At 36.6% G+C, this 26,313-nt stretch overlaps 2 protein-coding genes across 2 annotated transcripts; one reads left to right on the top strand and one right to left on the bottom strand.

Moving 5' to 3' along the window:
• Window positions 1-2,074: 2,074 nt before the first annotated feature.
• LOC136778133 (piggyBac transposable element-derived protein 3-like) lies at window positions 2,075-3,688 on the bottom strand. Its single transcript, XM_066734742.1, has 2 exons — window positions 3,154-3,688; window positions 2,075-3,108 (listed from the first exon to the last, which is right to left on the bottom strand). The coding sequence occupies exons 1-2, from the start codon at window positions 3,686-3,688 to the stop codon at window positions 2,075-2,077; spliced, it is 1,569 nt and encodes a 522-aa protein (XP_066590839.1).
• An 11,907-nt stretch (window positions 3,689-15,595) lies between these two features.
• LOC136778134 (histone-lysine N-methyltransferase SETMAR-like) lies at window positions 15,596-16,666 on the top strand. Its single transcript, XM_066734744.1, has one exon. The coding sequence runs from the start codon at window positions 15,596-15,598 to the stop codon at window positions 16,664-16,666; it is 1,071 nt and encodes a 356-aa protein (XP_066590841.1).
• The last annotated feature ends 9,647 nt before the right edge of the window (window positions 16,667-26,313 follow it).

Genomic DNA, 26,313 nt, shown 5'->3' on the forward strand with positions numbered 1-26,313 from the left:
GGTCCTAAAATAATCCTTGCCGGTAGGCGGCGCTGATGTTTGTAGGCGTCGAAAATTCCATAAAACCACTAACGCCATCTGTCGGACGCGAATGAGAAGCACTTTGTTAGGCACACACACCATTACTGTGGTGCGTATGCGTGTGCAACCTCCTTCGGTTAACATCGCTCAGCATCGGACATCTTCGCTATACATCGAGTTCCAGAGAGAACGGCATAGTTTTATCGGATCTCTCTCTCTCCCTCTCGATCTAACTTTCGTTTAGCCGAAGAGCCGAGTAAAATTCCTTTTCGTCCTTCTGCTTCAATCCTCCTCCATCTTTCAAACCTCAGATTCGAGTTCGATTCCATCCAATAATTTTTTTTTTTATTGTAGAATGTTTATTTTTTGCCATGAACATATTAGATTAAAAAATATGTAAAAATGGGGTCTTAATAATTCATAGTTACACTCAAAAGATCTTTATTAAGTCCTACACTTTAAATATTCTTATAAAAATGTAATTTTTATTTCGTTATCAATTCAAATAAGTTATTAATGATTACTATAAATATTCTAAAATGATAAAAAATGAAAAAAAAAGAGTTGAAGAAGTCTCGAACCTGGGCTCACCGGTTCCAAAAGCCGAGACCTTACCACATGCGCTATAAGAGATTTAAGAATATAAATGATAAACTTGCATAAACTTTATAGCTACAAATTCACGTACTCTCCTTGTTACACAAATACAAGTATACCTTCTTTCGATATATTTATACTTTATACTGTGAAATTAAATCAAATGTATGAAAATATTATTATGTTAATTATATTGCCCTAAAATCGTTAATACATTTTCTATAAATTCGCCGTTTTGACTCCTAAATTAATTTACAGAGACACATAAAACATTATTTTGTTCTGTTTAATTAATAGCTGTATGTTTAGAAAAAAATAAGCTTGTAATTATACAGAAATATTAATTTAAATAGTTGAAGCGGTGAATTTGTAGAGTAATAAATATTAACGATTAAGATGACTCGCGCGTTAAACCATGCATGTAATGGAACGAAAAATACAATCTTTTCGAAAAAAACCCAAGTTCTAAAGGGAAATGAAAAAATATTTAGGTAATAAAATGGCATGCGATGCAAATATAAACGTGAAGTGTTCTGTGTTTCACATTGCGTTTTAAATATTATTTGACACTTCAGAATTACTAATTCAGTCAAATAGCCGGAATTGATTTATTACAAATTTAAAATATGTCTAAATAATATAGTACATGTCTAGGGCCATATAATTAACCTAATAATATTTTCATACATTTGGTTTAACCCATTAACGCCCAAAACGGCAAGAATCAAAGGTTTACTTTGCGATCAGATTTAAAGTGCTAAATCTTGTTGCACATATCGCAAAATACCTTTACTTATGTTTTCGAGGTCGCTCTACAAGATGGTATAATTTAAATAATGATTTGGTTGCGTGAAAAAAAGATATAGTGACTTTTTCCTCAAAAAGTGCTAAAAATTTTGCGACAAAAGTTTTAAAAGTTAAATTTTCTACTAAAATTTGATGTTCCTTTTCATTAAAAATGGGCACAAGTTGGCACAAACATTCCAAAGTTTCAAAATATCGTCCGTAGGAAATGAAAAATTTTTGATGGTCGAAGCAAAATGGCGGCAAACACGATTTTTTGTTACAAAATTTCACAAGCTTTTTTCTCATCAATTACGAACTTTATTGAAAATTTCCCAAGGATAAAAATGTCTTATAATTAATTGAAGAATATTCTAAATTTTTTCAAATTTTTTATCAACAATTTTTTAAATTTCAGTCTCGTAATATTAGGAAAAATAAAAAATTGTTTATAAAAAATTTGAAAAAAATTTTGAATATTCTTCAATTAATTATAAGACATTTTTATCCTTGGGAAATTTTCAACAAAGTTAATAGTTTTTTAGAAAAAAATATTAATCTCGTTTACAAGCTGAAATTGGAATATTTTAGCATTTTTTAGGGTCACAAGTCATTGATATTTAGTAGGTTACTTATCTTATACCCACATTTTTCCTATTTTCAATACTCTTTCTTAATGTTTGTTAGGAAAGCATGTTTTGCAAACATATGCGTTGCATCCTTTACAGAATTTGTATGTTTTTATGGGACATGATGAGCATTTGCTCTGCTTTTCTACACGTTTGGATACATGAGTTTGTGTAATTTCTTTTTCTGGATTTGCTAAATAATGCTTAGCAATATCTAACGTAAACTCTTTTGTAGACTTTTTATTCCCAGTACTAGCAGTATTATATATAACAACCGAGTTCGTAATAGATGCCTGAATCAAACGTGTAAAAACTACCCATGTCCATTTTTTACTTCTGATGCTGGGCAATAAATTATTACAGTGAGCATCATGAGTATCAACTCCTCCCATATATTTGTTATAAATATGAAAAGCGTGTGGAAATTGGATTTCTTTCTTTTCATGTTCTTTAGAACTATAACGCTTTATTGGAAGAGTTGGATTTACACCTGCCGCCGTAGATGCTATGGACACCGGCTTTGAATCCATTACAGCGATGTAATTTATTTGACTATTTTTGTCATTTTTAACAGCAAATGTTCCTCTCTCTGCCTTCTTACATATTTCGTTTTTAATTTTAACTCTATCATTCCTAATAGTACCTGTGGCTCGTAATCCTATATTTCGTAAGTGTAAAATCAAATCAAAACTTGTGAAATAATTATCAAAATAGACATGGTAAAGATTTATCTTTCGAGGAGTTGTATTATGCAGGAAATCTTTTAGTAAATTCATTACTACTCTGCTACCTAATGCACATTTCATCAGCACATTCGTTTCTATTTGATTCTTACCACAGTACAAATCCCAACCTAAGAGATAACCATTACTAGTACACAGTCCCCACAGTTTTAATCCAAATCTTATTGGTTTTCCTCTAATAAATTGTTTCAAGCTCGTTTTGGCATATGATTTTACCATCATTTTATCAATTGACATTGCAGTTTGGAAATATCCAAATTGAAGAATGTTTTTTTGGAATAAGTTTATCAAAGAACGTACTCGCCATCCTTTATCATTTGGATTATTGTCTGATGCTTAAGAATATTTTATATGAGCTTTTATACTTTCGAATTGATTACGAGACATTACTAACGAAACGCCGTTAGCAGACAAAAAGGGATCAGTTGACCAATAGTCGCATTGTGATTTTCTTTTGTTAAAGCATGAAAAAATTACAATTCCTATAAATATATCTAAATCAGATCGAGAAAGTTCAAAATTATTTTCCTTTGTTGCTTTACTAATATAATTTTTGATTTCATCAGAAAAAGAGGATTCGAATAATTGAACTGGTGTACTTTGCACAATCATTTTTTTCTGGCTGTCAGATAACAGTGTCTCATTTTCAATTTGATCTTTACAATTTTTTTCACCGTCAACCCAGTTATACTCATGTTCTGCTTCTAATTTAGTTAAATTTGCAGAATAACCCTGGTATACTTTTTTATATGACGTACAAGGAAAATCATTATAATTTTCATCGTCTGAACCAGAATCATTATCGCCAGAATAATTAGGATCGGGAATCAAAATTATTTGACTAGATTCTTCATGTGAACTATCATCATCAGATTCAATTTCTGACATTCGAACTTGTCGTTTTCTCTTCGACATTTTTGAATTATCAAATATTTAAGAATATAAAAACTTTAGATAAAGACTATATAAAACGTTACATGTGATGTAAGAAAAATAATTGATATAAAAAAAGAAATATAATAAAGAATGAAGAAAAACTTATAGTATACCGTTGATGATAGATTTCACTTCAATCAAAAAAAGTAAGCGCTAAAAATGTATTGCATACCGTCAGTGAATCTTTTTAAATCTTTAAGTATTGTGCAGCTCTTATAAGAGAAGTCTGTTCACCTTATTAATATGAAATTCATTTTTTCTAAAAAACTATTAACTTTATTGAAAATTTCCCAAGGATAAAAATGTCTTATAATTAACTGAAGAATATTCCAAATTTTTTTCAAATTTTTTATAAACAATTTTTTATTTTTCCTAATATTACGAGACTAAAATTTAAAAAATTGTTTATAAAAAATTTGAAAAAATTTTAGAATATTCTTCAGTTAATTCTAAGACATTTTTATCCTTGGGAAATTTTCAATAAAGTTCGTAATTGATGAGAAAAAAGCTTGTGAAATTTTTTTAACAAAAAATCGTGTTTGCCGCCATTTTGCTTCGACCATCAAGAATTTTTCATTTCCTACGGACGATATTTTGAAACTTTGGAATGTTTGTGCCAACTTGTGCCCATTTTTAATGAAGAGGAACATCAAATTTTAGTAGAAAATTTAACTTTTAAAATTTTTGTCGCAAAATTTTTAGCACTTTTTGAGGAAAAAGTCACTATATCTTTTTTTCACGCAACCAAATCATAATTTAAATTATACCATCTTGTAGAGCGACCTCGAAAACATAAGTAAAGGTATTTTGCGATATGTGCAACAAGATTTAGCACTTTAAATCTGATCGCAAAGTAAACCTTTGATTCTTGCCGTTTTGGGCGTTAATGGGTTAATTTCACAGTATAAAGTATAAATATATCGAAAGAAGGTATATTTGTATCTGTGTAACAAGGAGAATACGTGAATTTGTAGCTATAAAGTTTATGCAAGTCTATCATCTATATCCTTAAATCTCTTATAGCGCATGTGGTAAGGTCTCGGCTTTTGGAATCGGTGAGCCCAGGTTCGAGACTTCTTCAACTCTTTTTTTTTTCATTTTTTATAATTTTAGAATATTTATAGTAATCATTAATAACTTATTTGAATTGATAACGAAATAAAAATTACATCTTTATAAGAATATTTAAAGTGTAGGACTTAATAAAGATCTTTTGAGTGTAACTATGAATTATTAAGACCCCATTTTTACATATTTTTTAATCTAATATGTTCATGGCAATAAATAAACATTCTACAATAAAACAAAAATTTATTGGATGGAATCGAACTCGAATCTGAGGTTTGAAAGATGGAGGAGGATTGAAGCAGAAGGACGAAAAGGAATTTTACTCGGCTCTTCGGCTAAACGAAAGTTAGATCGAGAGGGAGAGAGAGATCCGATAAAACTATGCCGTTCTCTCTGGAACTCGATGTATAGCGAAGATGTCCGATGCTGAGCTATGTTAACCGAAGGAGGTTGCACACGCATACGCACCACAGTAATGGTGTGTGTGCCTAACAAAGTGCTTCTCATTCGCGTCCGACAGATGGCGTTAGTGGTTTTATGGAATTTTCGACGTATTATGGCGTACAACGACACGCACTACAAAAACGTACTTACTTTGTACTATACCAAAACACCCTGTAACTGTACCTAAACTCACCCTGTACATAAAAACTATATCAATGTAGCGTACTATAGTCACTATGTTATAAGATTTGCTATAGTTTACCAAAATGTGAAGACTATAGTAAGCACAAAATGTACTTTATTTTACGCGACATCTGTAGGAACTTAAGTTATGTAAATATTCAAATTTTTTATATTTATCGGATAAGAGAACGGAAATGAACCGTAATTATTGTTACTTCCTTTTTTCCTTTCTTCTTGTGTCGGAGCTTGTACCGGGCGGATGTGAAAAATATAGAGCATTGAATATATACTTGATTGTGCCTTTCTACTTGAAACCTAAAGTGAGAAACGAGTGCTAAATAGCTAATCTGAGGAATTGGAACGTCAAGCTCCCCACAAATTGGTGACCCCGACGTGATCCGAACGGATTACGATAACGAGCGACTACTTGGCAGTTTTTCCTTATCCGCATTCGCCCACATGGTTGGGACCGGCTCAATCCCGCGAACACCTGTCGTATCTCAGACCTCGGTTCCACGGAGAATAATGGACCAGGAGGACAACACACGTTTCGACGAAGATGAAAGAATTCTCCATGAAAATGTTTCGCATCATGCAGTTGATAAAGAAGCAACAATCAATCTCAGCGAGGACATCATAGCCGCCGTTCGAAGACCCCAATTGCCGCCGTTCATGAAGGACAGACCGGACATTTGGTTTATCCTCATCGAAACTGAATTTAATGCTAGCCGAATCAAAAGGGACGATACCAAATTCAGTACAGCCCTGAGAGCGCTGGATCCTGATACGCTGCAACAAATCACGGATATCATATATCTACCTCCAAGCACGGACAAATATGAACATTTGAAAAAAACCGTTATCCAACGACTTTCCGACTCTCGGCAGAAGCAGATACAGAAACTTCTTAATGAGCTCGTTCTGGAAGATAAGAAGCCTTCACAGTTGCTCCGAGAGATGAGAGATCTTGCAGCTGGCGGAATTAAAGAAGACATGCTTCACACGCTTTGGGTCAACAGACTCCCGTCTCAACTTAGACTGCTATTAATTGCCTCAGAATCGCTGAACCTAAATGCATTAGCCGAAATGGCTGATCGAATGATGGAGATATCGGGAAACTCTCCCAGTGTAATGGCCGCTAGTCCTATGGTAAATAGCGTGGACTCATCTTCACAAGCAGTTATAAGGCTGGAAAAAAGGTTGGATGATTTTGAGAAGGTTTTAACGCATTGCCTCACGCAGCTTACGGGACTCATTACCCAGCTTGCCTTCAACTCGAATTCAAATTCGAACCAGAACAGAGGCAGGTCCAGATCAAGGTCAAAGCAGGCAAACAATAACCAATGTTATTTCCACAATAAGTTTGGGAACTTGGCAAAAAAATGTATACTTCCTTGCTCCTTTTCGCAGAGCAAACAGGGAAACTAGAGAAGCTGTCATCAATTGGGGCGGTACATGACAGTGAATCACCGGGCCAGAGGTATCGTTCAGATACAGCCTCAGTGACCTCCGAATTCCGCCTACACCTTCATGATGCGAAAACACATCGAAAGTTTTTAATAGACTCCGGATCTGTGGTATCCATAATCCCGTTTCCAACAGGAGTGGTTAAACCTAAAAAAGACGATTTAACTCTTTATGCGGCAAATAAGACGCCCATCTCTACGTACGGTAATCGGATCATCGATGTTGATTTAAACCTACGAAGAAAGCTCACGTGGTCATTTATAGTGGCAGATGTTTCAGAAGCAATAATAGGTGCAGACTTTTTGAAACGCTTCGGTTTGTTAGTGGACTTAAAAAACAGACAATTGATAGACTCAGTGACGGGCATTACTTCTAAAGGGAATCTTCACAAGGTGCGGTGCTATAGTGTGACTACCATTGACTGTAGAAATCCCAGTGCAAGCCTGTTCAAGGAATTCATCAACATCACCAGGCCTCAACCAGTTCCAAATATTAAAGCTGCAGACTATGCACACCACATCACCACACAAGGACCACCTGTAACAGAAAGGTTTAGAAAACTAGCTGGAGAGAAAGCTGATGCAGCAAAACTCGAAATACAGCGTCTCCTTGATTTGGGAATTATACGACCTTCGCGCAGCCCTTGGTCAAGCCCAATCCATCTAGTTAAGAAAAAGGATGGCTCGTGGAGATTATGTGGTGACTATCGGAAGCTGAATGATGCTACAATACCTGACAAATATGCACCACCGTTGATCCAGGATTTATTCACCAGACTGCATGGCAGCAAAGTGTTTTCGACAATAGACCTGGAAAAAGCATACCATCAGATACCCATGCGAGCTGAAGATATTCAGAAAACAGCAGTTACCACTCCATGGGGTTTATTCGAATACATTACCATGCCATTTGGTCTGCGTAATGCTACCCAAACTTTCCAGAGATACATTGACTCTGTGCTTAGAGGACTGGACTTCTTGTTTGTGTATGTAGATGATATACTTGTATTCAGCAAGTCTCAAGAAGAGCACAATAAGCACCTTAAGCAACTCTTCAAGAAACTTGAAGAAGCAAGATTACAAATCAAAACAAACAAGTGTGTAATGTGCCAACCTGTGGTGGAATTTTTAGGTTATAAAATAGATGAAAAAGGTTACTCACCTACCATGGAAAGAACTGAAAAGATTCTTAATTTTCCTAAGCCTGCCACTGTCCAGGAATTAAGGAGATTCTTGGGTATGACAAATTATTACAGGTCATGTATGCCTCATGCTGCTTCATATCAGTCAATACTCAACGAATACCTCAGAGGATCCAAGAAGAATGACAAGTCTCCAATTGCTTGGACCGCTGCAGCTGAAGAAGCTTTTGAAGACACCAAGAGGGCACTCTCACAAGCTACGAGGAACACTTTTCTTTCAAACGATGCTCGACTCACAATTGTAGCCGATGCCTCCACCACTGCCATAGGTGCTGCCTTGGAACAATTGGTTGGGGATGAAATACAGCCAGTAGCTTTCTTCTCTCGCAAACTAAGTGAGACAGAAAAAAAGTATAGCACATATGACCGAGAACTGTTGGCAATATTCGCTGCAGTGAAACATTTTGAACATTATTTGCAATGCAGGAATGTTACGATTAAAACGGATCACAAACCATTGGTATATGCTTTCAAGCAGAAATTAGCTAAAGCATCGGAGAGGCAACTTCGCCAATTGGATTTTATTTCACAGTTTACCACGGAAATTGAATACCTTAGAGGCGATGAAAACATAGCGGCAGACGCATTATCGAGGATTAGCACAATTGAGATGCCTACAATACTTGATGCAGGTACAATTCAGCAGGAGCAGCAATTGGATCCAGAGCTTCATAACCTAATTTGTAGACCGACATCCATTAATCTGCAAGAAATCTGTGTTAAGCCTAATGTCAAGATATATTGTGATATTACTCATGGAATAGTCAGACCTTACCTGCCAAAATCTCTGAGGAAGGAGGCATTCAATGTAGTGCACAATCTGTCACATCCTAGTCGAAGACTAACCTCACAACAGTTGAGGGAAAAATTCATCTGGCCAGGAATCAAGAAAGATGCGTTGCGTTGGGCCAGAGAATGTCTACAGTGCCAGAAATCCAAAGTGCAACGTCACAACAGGCTGAAACCAAATCATATAGATGTGCCAGAATCAAGGTTTAATCATATTCACCTTGACATAATACATATGCGTGAAGTGGATGGCTACAGATACTGTCTTACCATGATAGATCGTTTCACAAGATGGCCTGTAGTTGTACCACTAAAAGACATTACAGCCGACACCATCACCACAGCCTTATTCGATCACTGGATCTCAAACTTTGGAACTCCGATAACTATCACAACGGACCAGGGAAGTCAATTCGAGTCACTTTTGTTCACAGCAATGTCAAACTTCATTGGAGCTAAAAAGAATAGGACAACAACGTATCACCCGCAGTCAAATGGCATTCTGGAGAGATTTCATAGGACCTTGAAAGCAGCTCTGATGTGTTCACCCCGTTCTTGGATCAGCATTCTTCCAACAGTACTTCTTGGGCTGCGCACCACTCTCAAGGAAGATATCCAGGCCACGCCAGCTGAAATGGTGTATGGAACTAACTTGCGTATCCCTGGCGAATTTTTTGTTACAGCTGAGATGCCTCCAGAACCTCAAGTTTTCATAGAAAAACATAGGGAGTACATGAGAGCATTAAGGCCAACGTCCACAGCACACCATAATAAAGCCAAATGCTTTATTTTTAAGGATTTACATACCTGCACACATGTGTTCATTCGTTGTGATCATACCAAAGCTCCACTTGAAGCTCCATATGTGGGACCATACAAGGTGGTGAACAGGATCAATGACAGAGTCTACGAAATTGATGTCGATGGAAGCCTGCAAAATGTGTCAGTAGAGCGATTGAAACCTGCCTATATGAACAAACCTGAGGACACTCTGAACCAAAACTCGTCATCCGGGAAGATTGTGCAGCAGCTAGTCACTCCAGGTACTTCTCAAGAGCCCACTACAAGCGAACCTATGCCAGAGCATCACTGGACAGCGAGCTTGGACAAGCCAGTAAAAAACTATGCTTCACGTGGCAAAGTAACCTTTAAATCATAAGATTAACAGGTTAACTTAGGGGGGAGTACTGTAGCGTACTATAGTCACTATGTTATAAGATTTGCTATAGTTTACCAAAATGTGAAGACTATAGTAAGCACAAAATGTACTTTATTTTACGCGACATCTGTAGGAACTTAAGTTATGTAAATATTCAAATTTTTTATATTTATCGGATAAGAGAACGGAAATGAACCGTAATTATTGTTACTTCCTTTTTTCCTTTCTTCTTGTGTCGGAGCTTGTACCGGGCGGATGTGAAAAATATAGAGCATTGAATATATACTTGATTGTGCCTTTCTACTTGAAACCTAAAGTGAGAAACGAGTGCTAAATAGCTAATCTGAGGAATTGGAACGTCAAGCTCCCCACATCAAAAGATGTACCACGACATCTGTGGCTGTGAATAGGGAATAGGAAATATGCATATAGATATAATTACTTTAAGCTATTTTTATATTCTCTTCCTTCCGGAACTCTAAAGAGTGAGGATCTGTGAACAATAAAGAAGACTGAAAAACGGATAGACGCCATTTTCTTCCACTTGTCGTTGCCCATGTTTAAAGTTGAACCTAGAGAAGTGAAACATTAAGAATCCTCTTGCATCGCATGGTAAAGAAGCACCGCAAATTGGTGACCCCGACGTGATAAAAGAAGAAAAAAGGAAAAGTGGTGCAGACTAAAACGTTTCGCCACGAGATAACGAAATGGCGGTGCAACGATCTCCGATGGGGCACACCATGCCCATAATAGTGACCGACAAAGAAGATAACCCAAGAGGTCAACCTGAGACGGGTTTCTTGCAACAGAATACATCCGAAGACCAGCCCGCGCAATCCGAGAAGGACCAATTTGCAAATTACATAAGGGAGGACTTCATCTCGGCAATACGGAAGCCGCAACTCCCGCCATTCATAAAGGATAGGCTCGATATATGGTTCATCCTGATAGAAACGGAATTCAACTCTTGCAGAATAAGGAGCGATGAGGCCAAATTCAGTGCTGCCTTGAGAGCCTTGGACTCCGAAACCCTGCAACAAATAACCGACATTATATACTTACCTCCGGATAAAGAAAAATATAGCCAGATGAAAAAGACGGTTATCCAAAGATTATCTGACTCGAGGCAGAAACAAATACAAAAACTGCTAAACGAGCTAGTCCTAGGAGACAAGAAACCGTCCCAGCTTTTACGAGAGATGAAGGATCTGGTAGCAGGAGGCATCACGGACGACATGCTGCACACCTTGTGGTTAAACAGGTTACCTAGCCAGTTAAGAACTTTACTCTTGGCATCCGACTCACTGGATTTAAAGGCATTGGCAGAGATGGCAGACCGGATGATGGAGGCCATGAGCAATACATCTTACATTATGGGAACAGCTCCTACGCCTGCAATAAGTAGTGTCGAACCAAGAGCAGTAATGTCCCAATTAGAGAAACGGATCGATGATCTACAAAAGGTACTCACTCATTACCTTACTGAGATAACTCAACTGATGTCGAGATCAATATCTGACCACTCAAGACACAGACACAGGTCCCGTTCGAGGACTCCTGACAAAAGAAACGTATGTTATTATCACCAACGTTTTGGCAATACAGCAAAGAAGTGCACTACCCCTTGCTCTTTCACAAATTCTCAGACCTCGGAAAACTAGGGAAACTGTCATCAATTCAGGCGGTACGTGACAGTCAGAAGCAGCAAAGACATGTGTCATCCACGGCACCAGCTGAGCTCCGCCTACACCTACATGACATCCGAACGAATAAAAGATTTTTAATCGACTCAGGGTCAGTGGTTTCAATCATACCTGTGCCAAATGAGACAATGAATCCAATGAAGGGTAATCTGCAACTATTCGCAGCAAACAACACCCCAATCAGCACCTACGGGACAAGAAATCTGGTAATAGATCTTCATCTACGTAGAAAATTCACTTGGCCTTTCATTGTGGCAAACGTCAAGGAAGCTATAATTGGGGCTGACTTTCTCACACACTATAATTTGATGATCGACTTGAAAAACAAACAATTAATAGACTCCATTACAGGTCTAACATCAAGAGGTAGATTGTACAAAACCGAGTGTCACAGTGTCACTACAGTGGAAGCTAACTTACCTCATTCAAACCTGTTGCAACAGTTCGTGCAAATAACTAAACCACAGCAAGTTCCCAACCTCAAGGCCACAGAATTTGCACACCGGATAGAAACCACTGGCCCTCCTGTAGCTGAAAGGTCATGTAAACTTGCTGGAGAAAAAGCACAAGCAGCGAAGGCTGAAATCCAACGTCTCCTGGAGATGGGAATATGTCAGCCATCAAGCAGCCCATGGGCAAGTCCCATACACCTAACAAAGAAGAAAGAAAACACTTGGAGACTCTGTGGTGATTACAGGAAACTAAATCATGTTACTGTACCAGATAAATACTCACCACCTACAATCCAAAGCTTATTTACCCGGTTACATGGGTGCAATGTCTTCTCTACAATTGATTTAGGAAAAGCGTATCACCAAATACCTATGTACAAGGAAGATATCAAGAAAACAGCCATCACTACGCCTTGGGGGTTATATGAGTACGTAACCATGCCATTTGGTCTCAAGAACGCCACTCAAACCTTCCAAAGATTTGTTATGTACATAGAATGAACATACATAACTCATCGCTATAATAAGCACCATATAATTAATATCATTAATATTATTATCATTTGGAGACATAATTAATAAATCTTAATCTATCATAGTTATACTAAAATACCAATAGTCTCATTGTAAAGGAGAAATACTTCTAATAGCGACAAATTCCTGAGTGTAATACGAAGCGCCAGACGCAGCTCGTTCACACTGTCGCCAAGGCTAAGTCCCGACACGTGGCAAATGCACTTCGACGGCAGTCGAATGTTCTCGAACAATGACGCATTTGACCATTGGGACCCGCAAATGTTACCTTATAAGGTAATGTTTGACGCTGCACTTTGAGGGTAAGAGCCCCAAACGTGCAGCCCCAAAGTTAGTTCGAGTCAAAAGCTAGAAGGAACAAGTCAAGTCTCCTAGGACCTCTCAGTCCTCTTATCTCTTAATTTTATCCAGGCAATCCTTTGTCTCTTAAACTATAATTATATAGCTCATAGCTCTGGTTATCAACTTGTATAAAGAAGAAACATTGTAAACAAATCTCAATAAACCTTATTATACAAAAGAATTTCAAGTTTGTCGTGAATCAGCGATTGAACCACAACAGATTCATCGATTCAGTGCTGAGAGAATTGGACTTCGTGTTCATTTATGTTGACGACATACTGGTATTCTCAGAATCTCAAGAACAGCATAAGGAGCACCTATGGCAGCTTTTCAACAAACTGCAAGAGCATAATTTGCAAATCAACTCCAACAAGTGCAACCTGGGAAGAACAGAAATAGAATTTTTAGGTTATCACATTGACAGCAAAGGTTACTCACCAACAAAAGAAAGAACTGAAAAGATACAGAATTACCCAAAACCAGAAACTGTGTAGGAACTCAGAAGATTCCTAGGGATGACAAATTACTATAGGTCGTACATGCCTAATGCTGCTTCTTATCAGTCAATCCTAAATGAGGACCTTAAAGGATCGAAGAAGAAAGACAAGACGAAGATTCACTGGACTCAAACAGCTGAAGATGCCTTCCTCAGAACAAAAAAAGAACTTGTCGAAGCTACAGCAAATACTCACCTTTCACTAACATCTCCTCTGATACTGATCACTGATGCATCATCCACAGCAATTGGAGCAGCACTTGAACAATATGAAGACAATGTGCACAAACTAGTTGGATTTTTCTCACGCAAGCTCAGTCAGACAGAGTGAAGATACAGTACATATGATCGTGAACTTCTGGCTATAACGTGTCACAATAATGCTAGGCAAAATTTTAAGGGATGATAGAGGAAGTAAAAAGGAAAATATTTTGTCAACAAACCTGGTGTCTCCGAGCCTCCAATTTTGATCTGCAACCGTTAAAAGATCATATGTAGGTGAGCGCGTTCAGTAGTGTTGGTGTGGAACATCAGCTGACAGGCAGAGCGGCGGCGGTCCACAGCCAGGTCCGTAGCATTACGCGAGGCACTCCCTTTTCTTCCACATTGAAACTTTATCAAGTTAATTTTTACCTTGTCCACTACACTTTTTAGGCAAGGCCTTTTTGCACATTGTCCACTATCTACGCTCACAATAATTGTTCAAATTGCCTCCCGCAATTGGAGACACATAATTGCAAACGTCTTTGCAATGACTCGCGAACGCGAGAAAATATTCCCGTAGTGTTACGGATAGTGTCACACGCTGCAACAATGCGCTCGAAAAGCTCATTTGGGCTTTGGAAAGGCTTTTCATTTACCAGAGCCTTCAAATGGCCCCACAAGAAAAAGTCCAATGGGGTGAGGTCAGGTGATCGCGGCGGCCATTCGAATGCACTACCTCTCCCTATCCATTTATTTGGGAATTTTTCTCTTACGCATTCTCTTGCTCTTCTTGTAAAATGAGCCGGTGCTCCATCACTTTGGAACCACATGATTCGCCGAATGGAGAGCGGAATGTCTTCCAAAAGTTGTGGCAACGTTTCTTCCAAAAATTCGACGTACATATTGCCTGTTAATCGGGACGGTAACAGGTAAGGACCCACTATGTAGTCGTCAATGATTCCGGCCCAGACATTTATGGAAAAGCGATTTTGCACGTGTGTCACTGCCGTAGCGTGAGGATTTTCCGTATCCCACATGTGGCTATTGCGCGAGTTGAAATAACCATTCCGAGTAAAGCAAGCTTCGTCGGTGAAGAGTACATGCCGTGAAAAGTTTGGATTTTCCGCACATTTATGCATGAACCACGAACAAAAATGCACTCGCCTCTCAAAATCACTGCCAGTTAATTCTTGCACTTGTCTTAAATGAAAAGGATGCAACCCTTCTTCATTTAGCACACGCCACACGCTCATTCTGTCTACATGCAATTCGCGCGCAATAGCTCTTGTACTTTTTTCCGGAGCTTTTCTAACACATTCGAGGACACTTTCCTCGAATTCAACAGATCGTGTTGATCGACTTTTGCCAGGTGGAGCTTCTGGTTTTAATGACCCGGTATCGCGCAATCTTTGGGCAATCGCCACAAAGATTTTACGGTTCGGATGCCTTCTATTCGGAAATCGTTCTTGATAAATTCGCGCAGCTTTATTAGCATTACCGTCGGCTAATCCGTAAACGAAATGCATATCTGCTAATTCCGGGAATGAATAATCCATTTTGCACTGTCTTTTACGATGAGACTAGAACGAATGAATAGCTAACAATAAAACGACACACAGTTTCAACTGATGAATTCGTTTGTTTTTTAATGTTTACAATTTTTTAGAATAACTAGTACAAAAAACTTCCCAAAAATCTAATAAACATAAAATATTTTCATTTGTGCTAGCTATTCTAAAAAATTGTAAACATTAAAAAACAAACGAATTCATCAGTTGAAACTGTGTGTCGTTTTATTGTTAGCTATTCATTCGTTCTAGTCTCATCGTAAAAGACAGTGCAAAATGGATTATTCATTCCCGGAATTAGCAGATATGCATTTCGTTTACGGATTAGCCGACGGTAATGCTAATAAAGCTGCACGAATTTATCAAGAACGATTTCCGAATAGAAGGCATCCGAACCGTAAAATCTTTGTGGCGATTGCCCAAAGATTGCGCGATACCGGGTCATTAAAACCAGAAGCTCCACCTGGCAAAAGTCGATCAACACGATCTGTTGAATTCGAGGAAAGTGTCCTCGAATGTGTTAGAAAAGCTCCGGAAAAAAGTACAAGAGCTATTGCGCGCGAATTGCATGTAGACAGAATGAGCGTGTGGCGTGTGCTAAATGAAGAAGGGTTGCATCCTTTTCATTTAAGACAAGTGCAAGAATTAACTGGCAGTGATTTTGAGAGGCGAGTGCATTTTTGTTCGTGGTTCATGCATAAATGTGCGGAAAATCCAAACTTTTCACGGCATGTACTCTTCACCGACGAAGCTTGCTTTACTCGGAATGGTTATTTCAACTCGCGCAATAGCCACATGTGGGATACGGAAAATCCTCACGCTACGGCAGTGACACACGTGCAAAATCGCTTTTCCATAAATGTCTGGGCCGGAATCATTGACGACTACATAGTGGGTCCTTACCTGTTACCGTCCCGATTAACAGGCAATATGTACGTCGAATTTTTGGAAGAAACGTTGCCACAACTTTTGGAAGACATTCCGCTCTCCATTCGGCGAATCATGTGGTTCCAAAGTGATGGAGCACCGGCTCATTTTACAAGAAGAGCAAGAGAATGCGTAAGAGAAAAATTCCCAAATAAATGGATAGGGAGAGGTAGTGCATTCGAATGGCCGCCGCGATCACCTGACCTCACCCCATTGGACTTTTTCTTGTGGGGCCATTTGAAGGCTCTGGTATATGAAAAGCCTTTCCAAAGCCCAAATGAGCTTTTCGAGCGCATTGTTGCAGCGTGTGACACTATCCGTAACACTACGGGAATATTTTCTCGCGTTCGCGAGTCATTGCAAAGACGTTTGCAATTATGTGTCTCCAATTGCGGGAGGCAATTTGAACAATTATTGTGAGCGTAGATAGTGGACAATGTGCAAAAAGGCCTTGCCTAAAAAGTGTAGTGGACAAGGTAAAAATTAACTTGATAAAGTTTCAATGTGGAAGAAAAGGGAGTGCCTCGCGTAATGCTACGGACCTGGCTGTGCACCGCCGCCGCTCTGCCTGTCAGCTGATGTTCCACACCAACACTACTGAACGCGCTCACCTACATATGATCTTTTAACGGCTGCAGATCAAAATTGGAGGCTCGGAGACACCAGGTTTGTTGACAAAATATTTTCCTTTTTACTTCCTCTATCATCCCTTAAAATTTTGCCTAGCATTATTGTGACACGTTGTATTTGCAGCTGTCAAACACTTCAAATACCTGTTGGAATGCAGAGAGATCACCATCAAAACGGACCACAAGCCATTAGCCTATGCCTACAAACAGAAATTAGCAAAGGCATCAGACAGGCAGCTCAGGCAACTAGACTACATATTTCAGTTTACCACGAACATAACATACCTGAGAGGAGGAGATAACTCAGTTGCAGATGCATTATCTAGAATCAACTCAATAGTGATACCAACCATCCTTGATGCTGAAACTATAAAAGAAAAACAACATGAAGACAATGAACTTACCAGTCTGTTACAGCAAAATTCATCACTTGTGCTCCAAGAAATCATAGTGCAGCCTAATATGAAAATTTACTGTGACATAACCCATGGAATAGTGCGACCTTACCTACCAAGAAGCCTAAAGAAAACAGCATTCGACATTGTACATAACCTATCACATCCCAGTCGTAGAGCCACCTCACTGAAGCTAAGAGAAAAGTTTGTTTGGCCTGGCATCAAAAAGGATTCAATTCAGTGGTCCAAAAAGTGAATAGCTTGTCAGAAAGCAAAAATTCAACGACACAACAAAGTAAAACCCAACCACATTGAAGTGCCAGAATCCAGATTCAACCACATTCACCTGGACATAATTTTCCTGAGAGAGGTTGATGGATACAAATACTGCTTAACAATATTGGATCGCTTCACAAGATGGCCAGTTGTGGTCCCACTCAGGGACATTCACACAGAAACCATCATAACTGTCTTGTTTGACCACTGGATCTCACACTTTGGCACTCCTATCACCATCACGACTGATCAAGGTAGTGAATTTGAATCTACTCTATTCAGTGCCTTATCAAACTTTCTCGGAGCAAACAAAAATCGCACAACACCTTATCACCCTCAGTCAAATGGGATAATCGAACGTTTTCACAGGACACTAAAAACTGCCTTGATGTGTTCACCCAAACCATGGACCAGCATTCTCTCCACTGTTCTGCTCGGACTTAGAACCAGTTTGAAGGAAGACATCCAAGCAACACCTGCAGAAATGGTTTACGGAATTAACTTGAGAATACCCGGTGAGTTCTTTGTAACAAGTGAAATACAACCTGATCCTCAAAATTTCATTGAGAAGCACAGAGAGATCATGAAAGCATTAAAACCAACCAAGACAGCTCACCACAGCAAACCGAAGGTCTTCATACTAAAGGACTAGAGAACCTGTACTCATGCCTTTGTACGATGTGATCATGTAAAAGCTCCTTTAGAGGCACCATACGTGGGACCCTACAAAATAGTAAAAAGGGTATCAGATAGGGTTTATACTCTAGAAATAAATGGAACCTCCCAGAATATATCCGTAGAAAGACTGAAGCCTGCATATATCAGCAAATCAGATGCAGCAGAAAATGGAAACGTCACAGAAGAAGAGGAAAAACCCACACCTACTCATCGTTGGACCTCAGTGATGGATGAACCAGGGAAAACCTACCAGAAAAAGAAAAACGTAACCTTTAAAAAATTAACAGGTTAACTTAGGGGGGAGTGATGTGGCGTACAACGACACACACTACAAAAACGTACTTACCTTGTACTATACCAAAACACCCTGTAACTGTACCTAAGCTCACCCTGTACATAAAAACTATACCAAAAGATGTACCACGACATCTGTGGTTGTGAATAGGGAATAGGAAATATGCATATAGATATAATTACTGTTAAGCTATTTTTATATTCTCTTCCTTCCGGAACTCCAAAGAGTGAGGACCTGTGAACAATAACAAAGACTGAAAAACGGATAGACGCCATTTTCTTCCACCTGTCGTTCGCCCATGTTTAAAGTTGAACCTAGAGAAGTGAAACATCAAGAATCCTCTTGCATCGCATGGTAAAGAAGCACCACAGTCTACAAACATCAGCGCCGCCTACCGGCAAGGATTATTTTAGGACCCTGCCATGAGCAATCTCCCATTTCATCTTTGCTTGAAGCTCTCTTCATAACCTGAAAGTCAAGATCGATCTTCCTCATATCGCATTTATGGCAATCTTCCGAAATTCCGTTCTATTTAATTATTTTATTTTCGGCTGCACTCGACCAAATCTAACTTTTGTCTGTAACAAAAAGAATATTTTATCATATAAAATGTTTCTTAGGCATTTGCTTGTTATCCCTTCTCTTTACTTCACTTAAAAATTTTGAGTATCATAAATGTTATAAGTATTTTATTTCTTCAGTTATAAATATATGATACAATAAAAATTGTATATAGAAATATGCCACAAGTAAATGGTAAAATTAAATATAACAGTTACTTTTATCGTTATGTAAGAAGAGAAGGTGATTCTGTCTTGTTACAAATAAGTACTGCTAGTACTAGTAATTATACACAGAATCAAACGAATAATTATAAACAGTTAATTGATACTACTACATATTCTGATTTATCTAAATCTACATCTAATATTAATAGTCAATCTACTAATAGATACTTCAGCATAGAAGATTTGTGTGACATTGACAACTTTGATGATGATAATACTAATAATCTTGACGATATATATACTACATTTTCTAATAATAAAGTTTCATTGAAACTTAATAACTTAAAGAGGAGTAATCTTATAAATGCACAAGACCTTTCATAAAATTGGGCAATAGAAAATAATGTAATTCATGCATCATTGAAACAATTATTACTAATTTTAATTAACCCTTTAATGTAAAGATTTACAGAATTTACAAATTGATTTTAAACTCATGCTATTTATAGAAAGAAAGTTGTGAGTAATTAAAACTCCATATACATTTGTTTTAAGGGTCGCTCTTTCGATTGGTATAATCAAAATACCCAAAATATCAATCTAGGGCTTTCATTTTTCCAGAAATACTAAAAAAAACGCATTTTTTGAGTAGGTATTTTCTTAAATTGAATATTTTACTATGTTATCGGTACTTGGGTAACTACTGATTAATCAGTTACGTATTCTCGAAATATGTACTTCAAATATATGTATTCAAATTTTTTTGTTTTTAATGTTTTCTAATTCAAAATGGCGTTTGAACGATTATATATGTTCTATATTGAGAATATGGCTATATTGCGGATCTTTAAAGTTTTTTCGCAACATATTTATGCGAATTATATTATTTCCAGTTTTGTATTATCGGTTTAAATGAGAAAGATCAAACTGCTGAACTGATGGATGACGAAAACATCTTACAATTGGTGGATTTCTTAAAATATCATAAATTTGTCACAGAGACTAATATTCTATCTGTTTTATGACTATTCAGTATTGTACGATAAAATTTGTTACTTATCTAAACATTTTATTTATTTTATCCATAATTTTTGTTATGCACTATTCCCACTATTCCACATTGTTCCGCAGTTCACACACACATTCAAACCGAAAAGTCAAACGAGCAGTATGTTCCAATTTATGCGAGCGCTGACACGAGAATTACTCGTATCAAAAATTTATAGAAAACCGCACGCACTTTAAATTTTGGCCCAGGGATTTTTCGGTGAAAATTCCCTCTACCTGAATAAGTTATATGTGAAAATGTCACCTACCGATTATAATGGTACCACAGCTCTCTAGACACCTTATTAGATTTTTTTTTAAATAAGGTAGAATCTTGTTTGCTTCGACTCTTTGGATGGTAAGCAGGAATATTTCTTTCGTGGCATTCCGTACAATATGTTTTCCATTTTTCAAGTTAAATTCAAGTCTGTTAATAAAAATATTTAAAATGGAATCATTTATTTTGTCTATATTATTCTTCTTTAAAAATCTGCATATATATTGCATAATTAGGATTTTAATTCCTGTATGCTGCTGTGTTAAATATTTCACAGCTACTTTAATAATAGTCCTAAAGCCAACCTGTATATATAAATATATATGTAAGAAATAATGTACATTCTTTGGTTTAAATCTAACTGCAATTGTAGTAAACTTACTGGAATAGCATCCACTGCGAGTTTTAATGCATCTTGGAAATGCTTCTTATTTCTTTTAAACGCATTAAATAAGGCGTCAAGACATATGACTGTATAAGGCTTCATCTTATTGCCATGATTTTCTGCGAACAAAGTGAGGCAACGAATCGCTGACAAAGCTATTTCTTCGCGCCAATCTGATCTAATTATCTGGAAAGAAGATTATTTTAAATATTAAAAGTTAGTACATAAAAATAAATATTACATTTATTAATCTAATATAACGTCTTCCCTTTATACAGGGTGGAACGATAACGCTGCACTTCCTTGAAAGGGGTGATTCCTGAGATCTTTCTAAGCAAAACGCCGTTGGCCGTTTTTAAATCTAGCCACTGGTTAAGGAGAAGTAGAAGATTAAATTTTGTATGCAATTATTGATTCCCCATATGAATGCAATAGTATTGGTATATACGTGTGACAAGTGCAAGTATCAGAGAGAAGTTGCTGCTGTAACGTTTCACTCTCGCCTTTTATTGATTTTTCGGAATCGGTGAGAAGTTGCTGCCGGTTTGCTATATTGCCTTTTTATTGATTAATGGGAAATTTTGAAATTTAATTCGCGTTCTTGTGAAAAAACTAACGCGTACGCGCAATTTACCTACGGAGAATCTTGGTTATATGTTATTGTGCGTCCCCATACAATTTAATTTCCGATGCTAAATAATTAATGGGCAAATCGGGATAATGCAAATTAAATTCTATGAGGATTGCACACATTAAACCAAGACTGTGCTCCAGTCAATGAGCGCTCATGCTCATAAGCGCTCTGACGTGCCCAAGCTAGCGCTCACTGACTGGAGCACAGTCTTGGTTTAATGTGTGCAATCCTCATAGAATTTAATTTGCATTATCCCGATTTGCCCATTAATTATTTGGCATCGGAAATTAAATTGTATAGGGACGCACAATAACATATAACCAAGATTCTCCGTAGGTAAATTGCGCGTACGCGTTAGTTTTTGCACAAGAACGCGAATTAAATTTCAAAATTTCCCATTAATCAATAAAAAGGCAATATAGCAAACCGGCAGCAACTTCTCACCGATTCCGAAAAATCAATAAAAGGCGAGAGTGAAACGTTACAGCAGCAACTTCTCTCTGATACTTGCACTTGTCACACGTATATACCAATACTACTGCATTCATATGGGTAATCAATAATTGTATTCAAAATTTAATCTTCTACCTCTCCTTAACCAGTGGCTAGATTTAAAAACGGCCAACGGCGTTTTGCTTAGAAAGATCTCAGGAATCACCCCTTTCAAGGAAGTGCGGCATTAACGTTCCACCATGTATTATAACAAAGCCTTTTGATTAAACATACTTTTCATTATTATAAGTAAAATTACAATAAGTAACATAACATCCTTATTCTTCAGCTACGATTAACCAGAATGATCGTATTCATAATCGCTCCTTAAGGAGGTCCTTACGGCCGTATAAATAGTCGTTCCTTAAGGGGCCGTACTCATAGACGTGACTCTAGCTAGACTCGAACTCGACTTGAATAGAGTTAACTCGAGTTTGGATGAAGGAAGTTTCTCGAGCTGAACTCGAGCCAAGCATTGATTGGTTCTATAGTATCCTAACTTATCGACAAGTGTAGCAAAATTTAGCTGTCTTGCCTGTCTTGTATGTTTTTTTTTTACCATAAATGTTTTGACAGATGTAGGTTATGTTAAAATATGTCAAATAGTAGGATAAATAGAAGAAAATTAATGAATTTTAAATAAGTATAACTTTTTTAAATTATTTAAATAAAATAGGATATGATTCTTCCTGTTACCTTTCTTTATTTTGCAGGTGGATAGATTTCATTTACCTAGCTAAAAATAAAGAATTATAGAACATTATTTTTATATAAATATTAAAGATTTTGAAAAAAATTATAACTTGGCATAATTTTGCTTGAGGTATAGTTTCTCTATTTTAAAATTTTGAAATAACATTTGCTAGGTTCCCAGTCAAAGATAAATAGTGAATTACCTCTGAAAAAGAAGCAATGGCTTGTGGTCCTTTTGTTTCCATGCATTGAAACAAAAATAACGTTTTTCTTTTAAAGATGTATGTTAGATATTTGAAAATAATACCATTGGCATTAAATTTGTACTACTTATTCTTTTGAGTACTTCAGACCTGCATGCCAATTTTTAAAGCATTTCACCATACCCTTTTTAAGAAATTAATATTCAAATATTTGCATTTTATATGGACTCTTATGATGCCACGTCAAATGTCGATCGGTTTTCTAATATAGAACGTGTAAAAGTAACAAGGGTTAAACAAAAAATATACTTATTATAAGTATAGTAATTAATTAAAAATTCCAGCGAAAGGCACTAATATTCTACCGTTTAGTTTCTTAGAAATTTGAATTTGAAGTGAAACAATCGTATGAAATAATATGCCAGTCGGTAACTCCATTTGATTTGGCAACGCTGTAATAAGCTAGACAATGTTACGCATGCGCGTAATGGTCATATTAAAAAGCAATATTTTAAATTATTTTCAATTTTAGAAATACTTTTTGTGTGAATATTAACTCATAATGAGAGAGAGAGGGAAATATATTAAATAAAATATATATGTAAAAAATAACATGAATTTATTTTCTTTGATAACAATTAAAAATTTATAATTTTAACATGAATATAAACAATATTTTTAACATAAATGTTTTATGCATGCGCCTAAAGTTAAAACATATCACACTACTTCACATGCTGTTTTAAAAATGCTACTATTTTTTCAATTACTTTAGGATTTTTGGTAACCCTCGGTCTTCCGTTTATGCTTTCACCTAATAAAATTTGTATACCCTTTTCATCACTAGCAAGAAAAGCTTCGGTGAGATTCTCAAAGCGTATAGCTTGCTCTGCCATTTTAGTTATCATGCCTTTAGAAACAAAACCATCTAATACCTGCAAACTTTGTAAATACAGTGTCCTTCGAATTAAACAATCATGCCTATTTAAATAAAAAGCAAAAGTTTTTGCTGAATCTAAAAGAGTAGATTTACTAATTTCAGTTTTTTCAAGCACTTGTTGTAATAATTCAACATCGACTAAAGCATCATGGGCTCCATTACTTTCCAGATCATACTTTTCAGCTAAGGTAGTTAATTTATAATTAGTCATACCTTTAACAACTTTTTTTAAAGTGGTAAGTGAATCAGCAAATCCATAAATCCACGGATCAAAATTTGATTCCATTTTACAAATATTAATAGCATTTAACAAGTATTTAGCGTCAAAATTGACGTTGTGTGCTACAAGTAAGCAGGCCGATCCAATGCTGATGAGAAAATTTAAAAATTTACAAAGACCATCTTTTAATTGTATTGCCGGAAGGGAGACGCCATTTTTTATTAAAGTACCGTGAGAAAATGATAATCCATGTACTTCAGTGGATTTCATTGATATTCTGTTCTTGGGCAAAATATAGCAACAGAAAGTTTGTTGGTTACATTTGGCAGCAATTTGCAAGATCTCTGCGTTACCAAATCCTGACGTTTCAAGGTCGAACAACACTACAGCTAGATTTGAAGGTGGTGGTTTGCTTTCGTTTCTTATTTTTATATTATTAGAAACTTGTAAGCCTATTCCACTTTCGTAGTTAATTCCTTCATTGTTTTCTTTGCTTTCTCTCTCTTTATTTCTGGTACGTCGCAATTCTAGTCTTCTTGTTTTATATTCAGTGGATTTACATTTCTCAGCTCTCCACTTATTCCAGGCAATTCTTCTATTATAATAGTTTTTACTGACTGAGCTAGGACTTAATTTCAACTTTTTACAGACGTTATCAGGCCAATCGGCTCCAATGTTTTTATCACAAATGCCAGCGGCTACTCGAAAATCATATGATTCACTGCCTCCGTAAAATCGATTTTTTGGGGCATGAATATGAATCATATTGTTTACACTTTCGTTAACCTGGCTAGAGCCACATGGTGCAATTTTGAAAGTATTCTTTTCGTATAATTGAAGTAGAGCAACTAAATCATTATACAAGTTTTGACTTTCAAGAGACTTTGGCAGTCCATGTTTGTAATTTGAAGGATCTTGCACATATTTACACCAAGACCCACAAGAATCATGCTTATTGAAAACATGTGCTGGTAGATTCTGGAAAGCGAGCTTTAAACTGTCTGGATTTTTCTTATTTTGGTGTACAGCATAGGAAAAATTTCTTTTTATATATTTTACAGCCTGATATGAATTTCTGGATAATTCCTTATGTTTTGTAGCCAATCTATAAAGGGCTCTACTAAAACAGGCTTTGACATGATTGGTATCGGACCACTTTATAATTTCAGAAGAACTTATTCTATTTATGGCTGCTAAAGTCGATGCATCTTCGTCACCAATAAAAACACCTAATTTTACATTAGCTGATTTCATGGATTCACTGGATTGTACAATAGTCGCCGCAACATCGGCTTCCATTGCTTTTGCGCTTCCACTGAAATTCAGTCTGCAGTTATGGTCTTCTTGATTATGGCCCAAACTACATTTTTTGCATTTTTTATTCCTTACTCCAAAATCAATGACTTTTCCCGATAGGTGACCAATGAAAGTTCCAAATCCGGACAAAGAATCATAATTTCTTCCATTTCCACGTTTGGGCCATGACATATCGTAGGATAATATTACATTTACTACTTCCTTTCTTTCTGTTAAATTAATTTCGGAAGATGTTACCACTTTATCTTCATTTCCAACAACTGGTAGATGAAATTCTTCAGGCCTATATAAGTTGCAAAAGATGAAGTAAATGAAATTGATAACATACATTTTAAATTTAATGTCTTTCCTATTTGGAAAATACTATTATTAATAATAATAGTGGACATATTAATACATTCGATTAATAATAGTAATAGACATAAATTATAGAGATACTATGATTTCAATTTGTATGTCTATTTCATTAAATGAAACAGATAATATAATATATCTAGATTCTTATTCATTACTCAGAAAACTTATACGTATGTGATATAATTATTATATTGTTGAATAGACATATAAATCGTTGTACTGTATACTAAAGAACAAAAATAGTTACAAAAGTTTCTTTAAATCTTCTAAATTGTGCTCTGTTAAAGTACGCTCTATCTCAGCAGCTTCTTTGCAGCTTTCTCGAGCAACGTTTTCTATTTGGGGCCCAACTTCTCTCTCATATGATTTAAATGTCCCTGGATTCATCGTTGGAATATTCAATCCCGCAAGGAATTTGTTAACGTGTGATATGCCCATTCCACCATTTAAAGCACCTAGTAAATGAAAATGTACACAACAATATATAATTTAATAGTATAT

The sequence above is a fragment of the Prorops nasuta genome, unplaced genomic scaffold (genome assembly GCF_024137725.1).
Source record: "Prorops nasuta isolate Cenicafe-Biocafe unplaced genomic scaffold, Cenicafe_Pnas_1.2 PNAS00013, whole genome shotgun sequence".
NCBI classification, from domain to species: Eukaryota; Metazoa; Arthropoda; class Insecta; order Hymenoptera; family Bethylidae; genus Prorops; species Prorops nasuta.

Coding starts and splice junctions, on each gene's coding strand:
- LOC136778133 (XM_066734742.1), bottom strand. CDS start 3,688: ATGTCGAAGAGAAAACGACAAGTTCGAATGTCAGAAATTGAATCTGAT. Junction 3,109..3,153: donor CGTTTCGTTAGTAATGTCTC/GTAATCAATTCG, acceptor AATATTCTTAAG/CATCAGACAATAATCCAAAT.
- LOC136778134 (XM_066734744.1), top strand. CDS start 15,596: ATGGATTATTCATTCCCGGAATTAGCAGATATGCATTTCGTTTACGGA.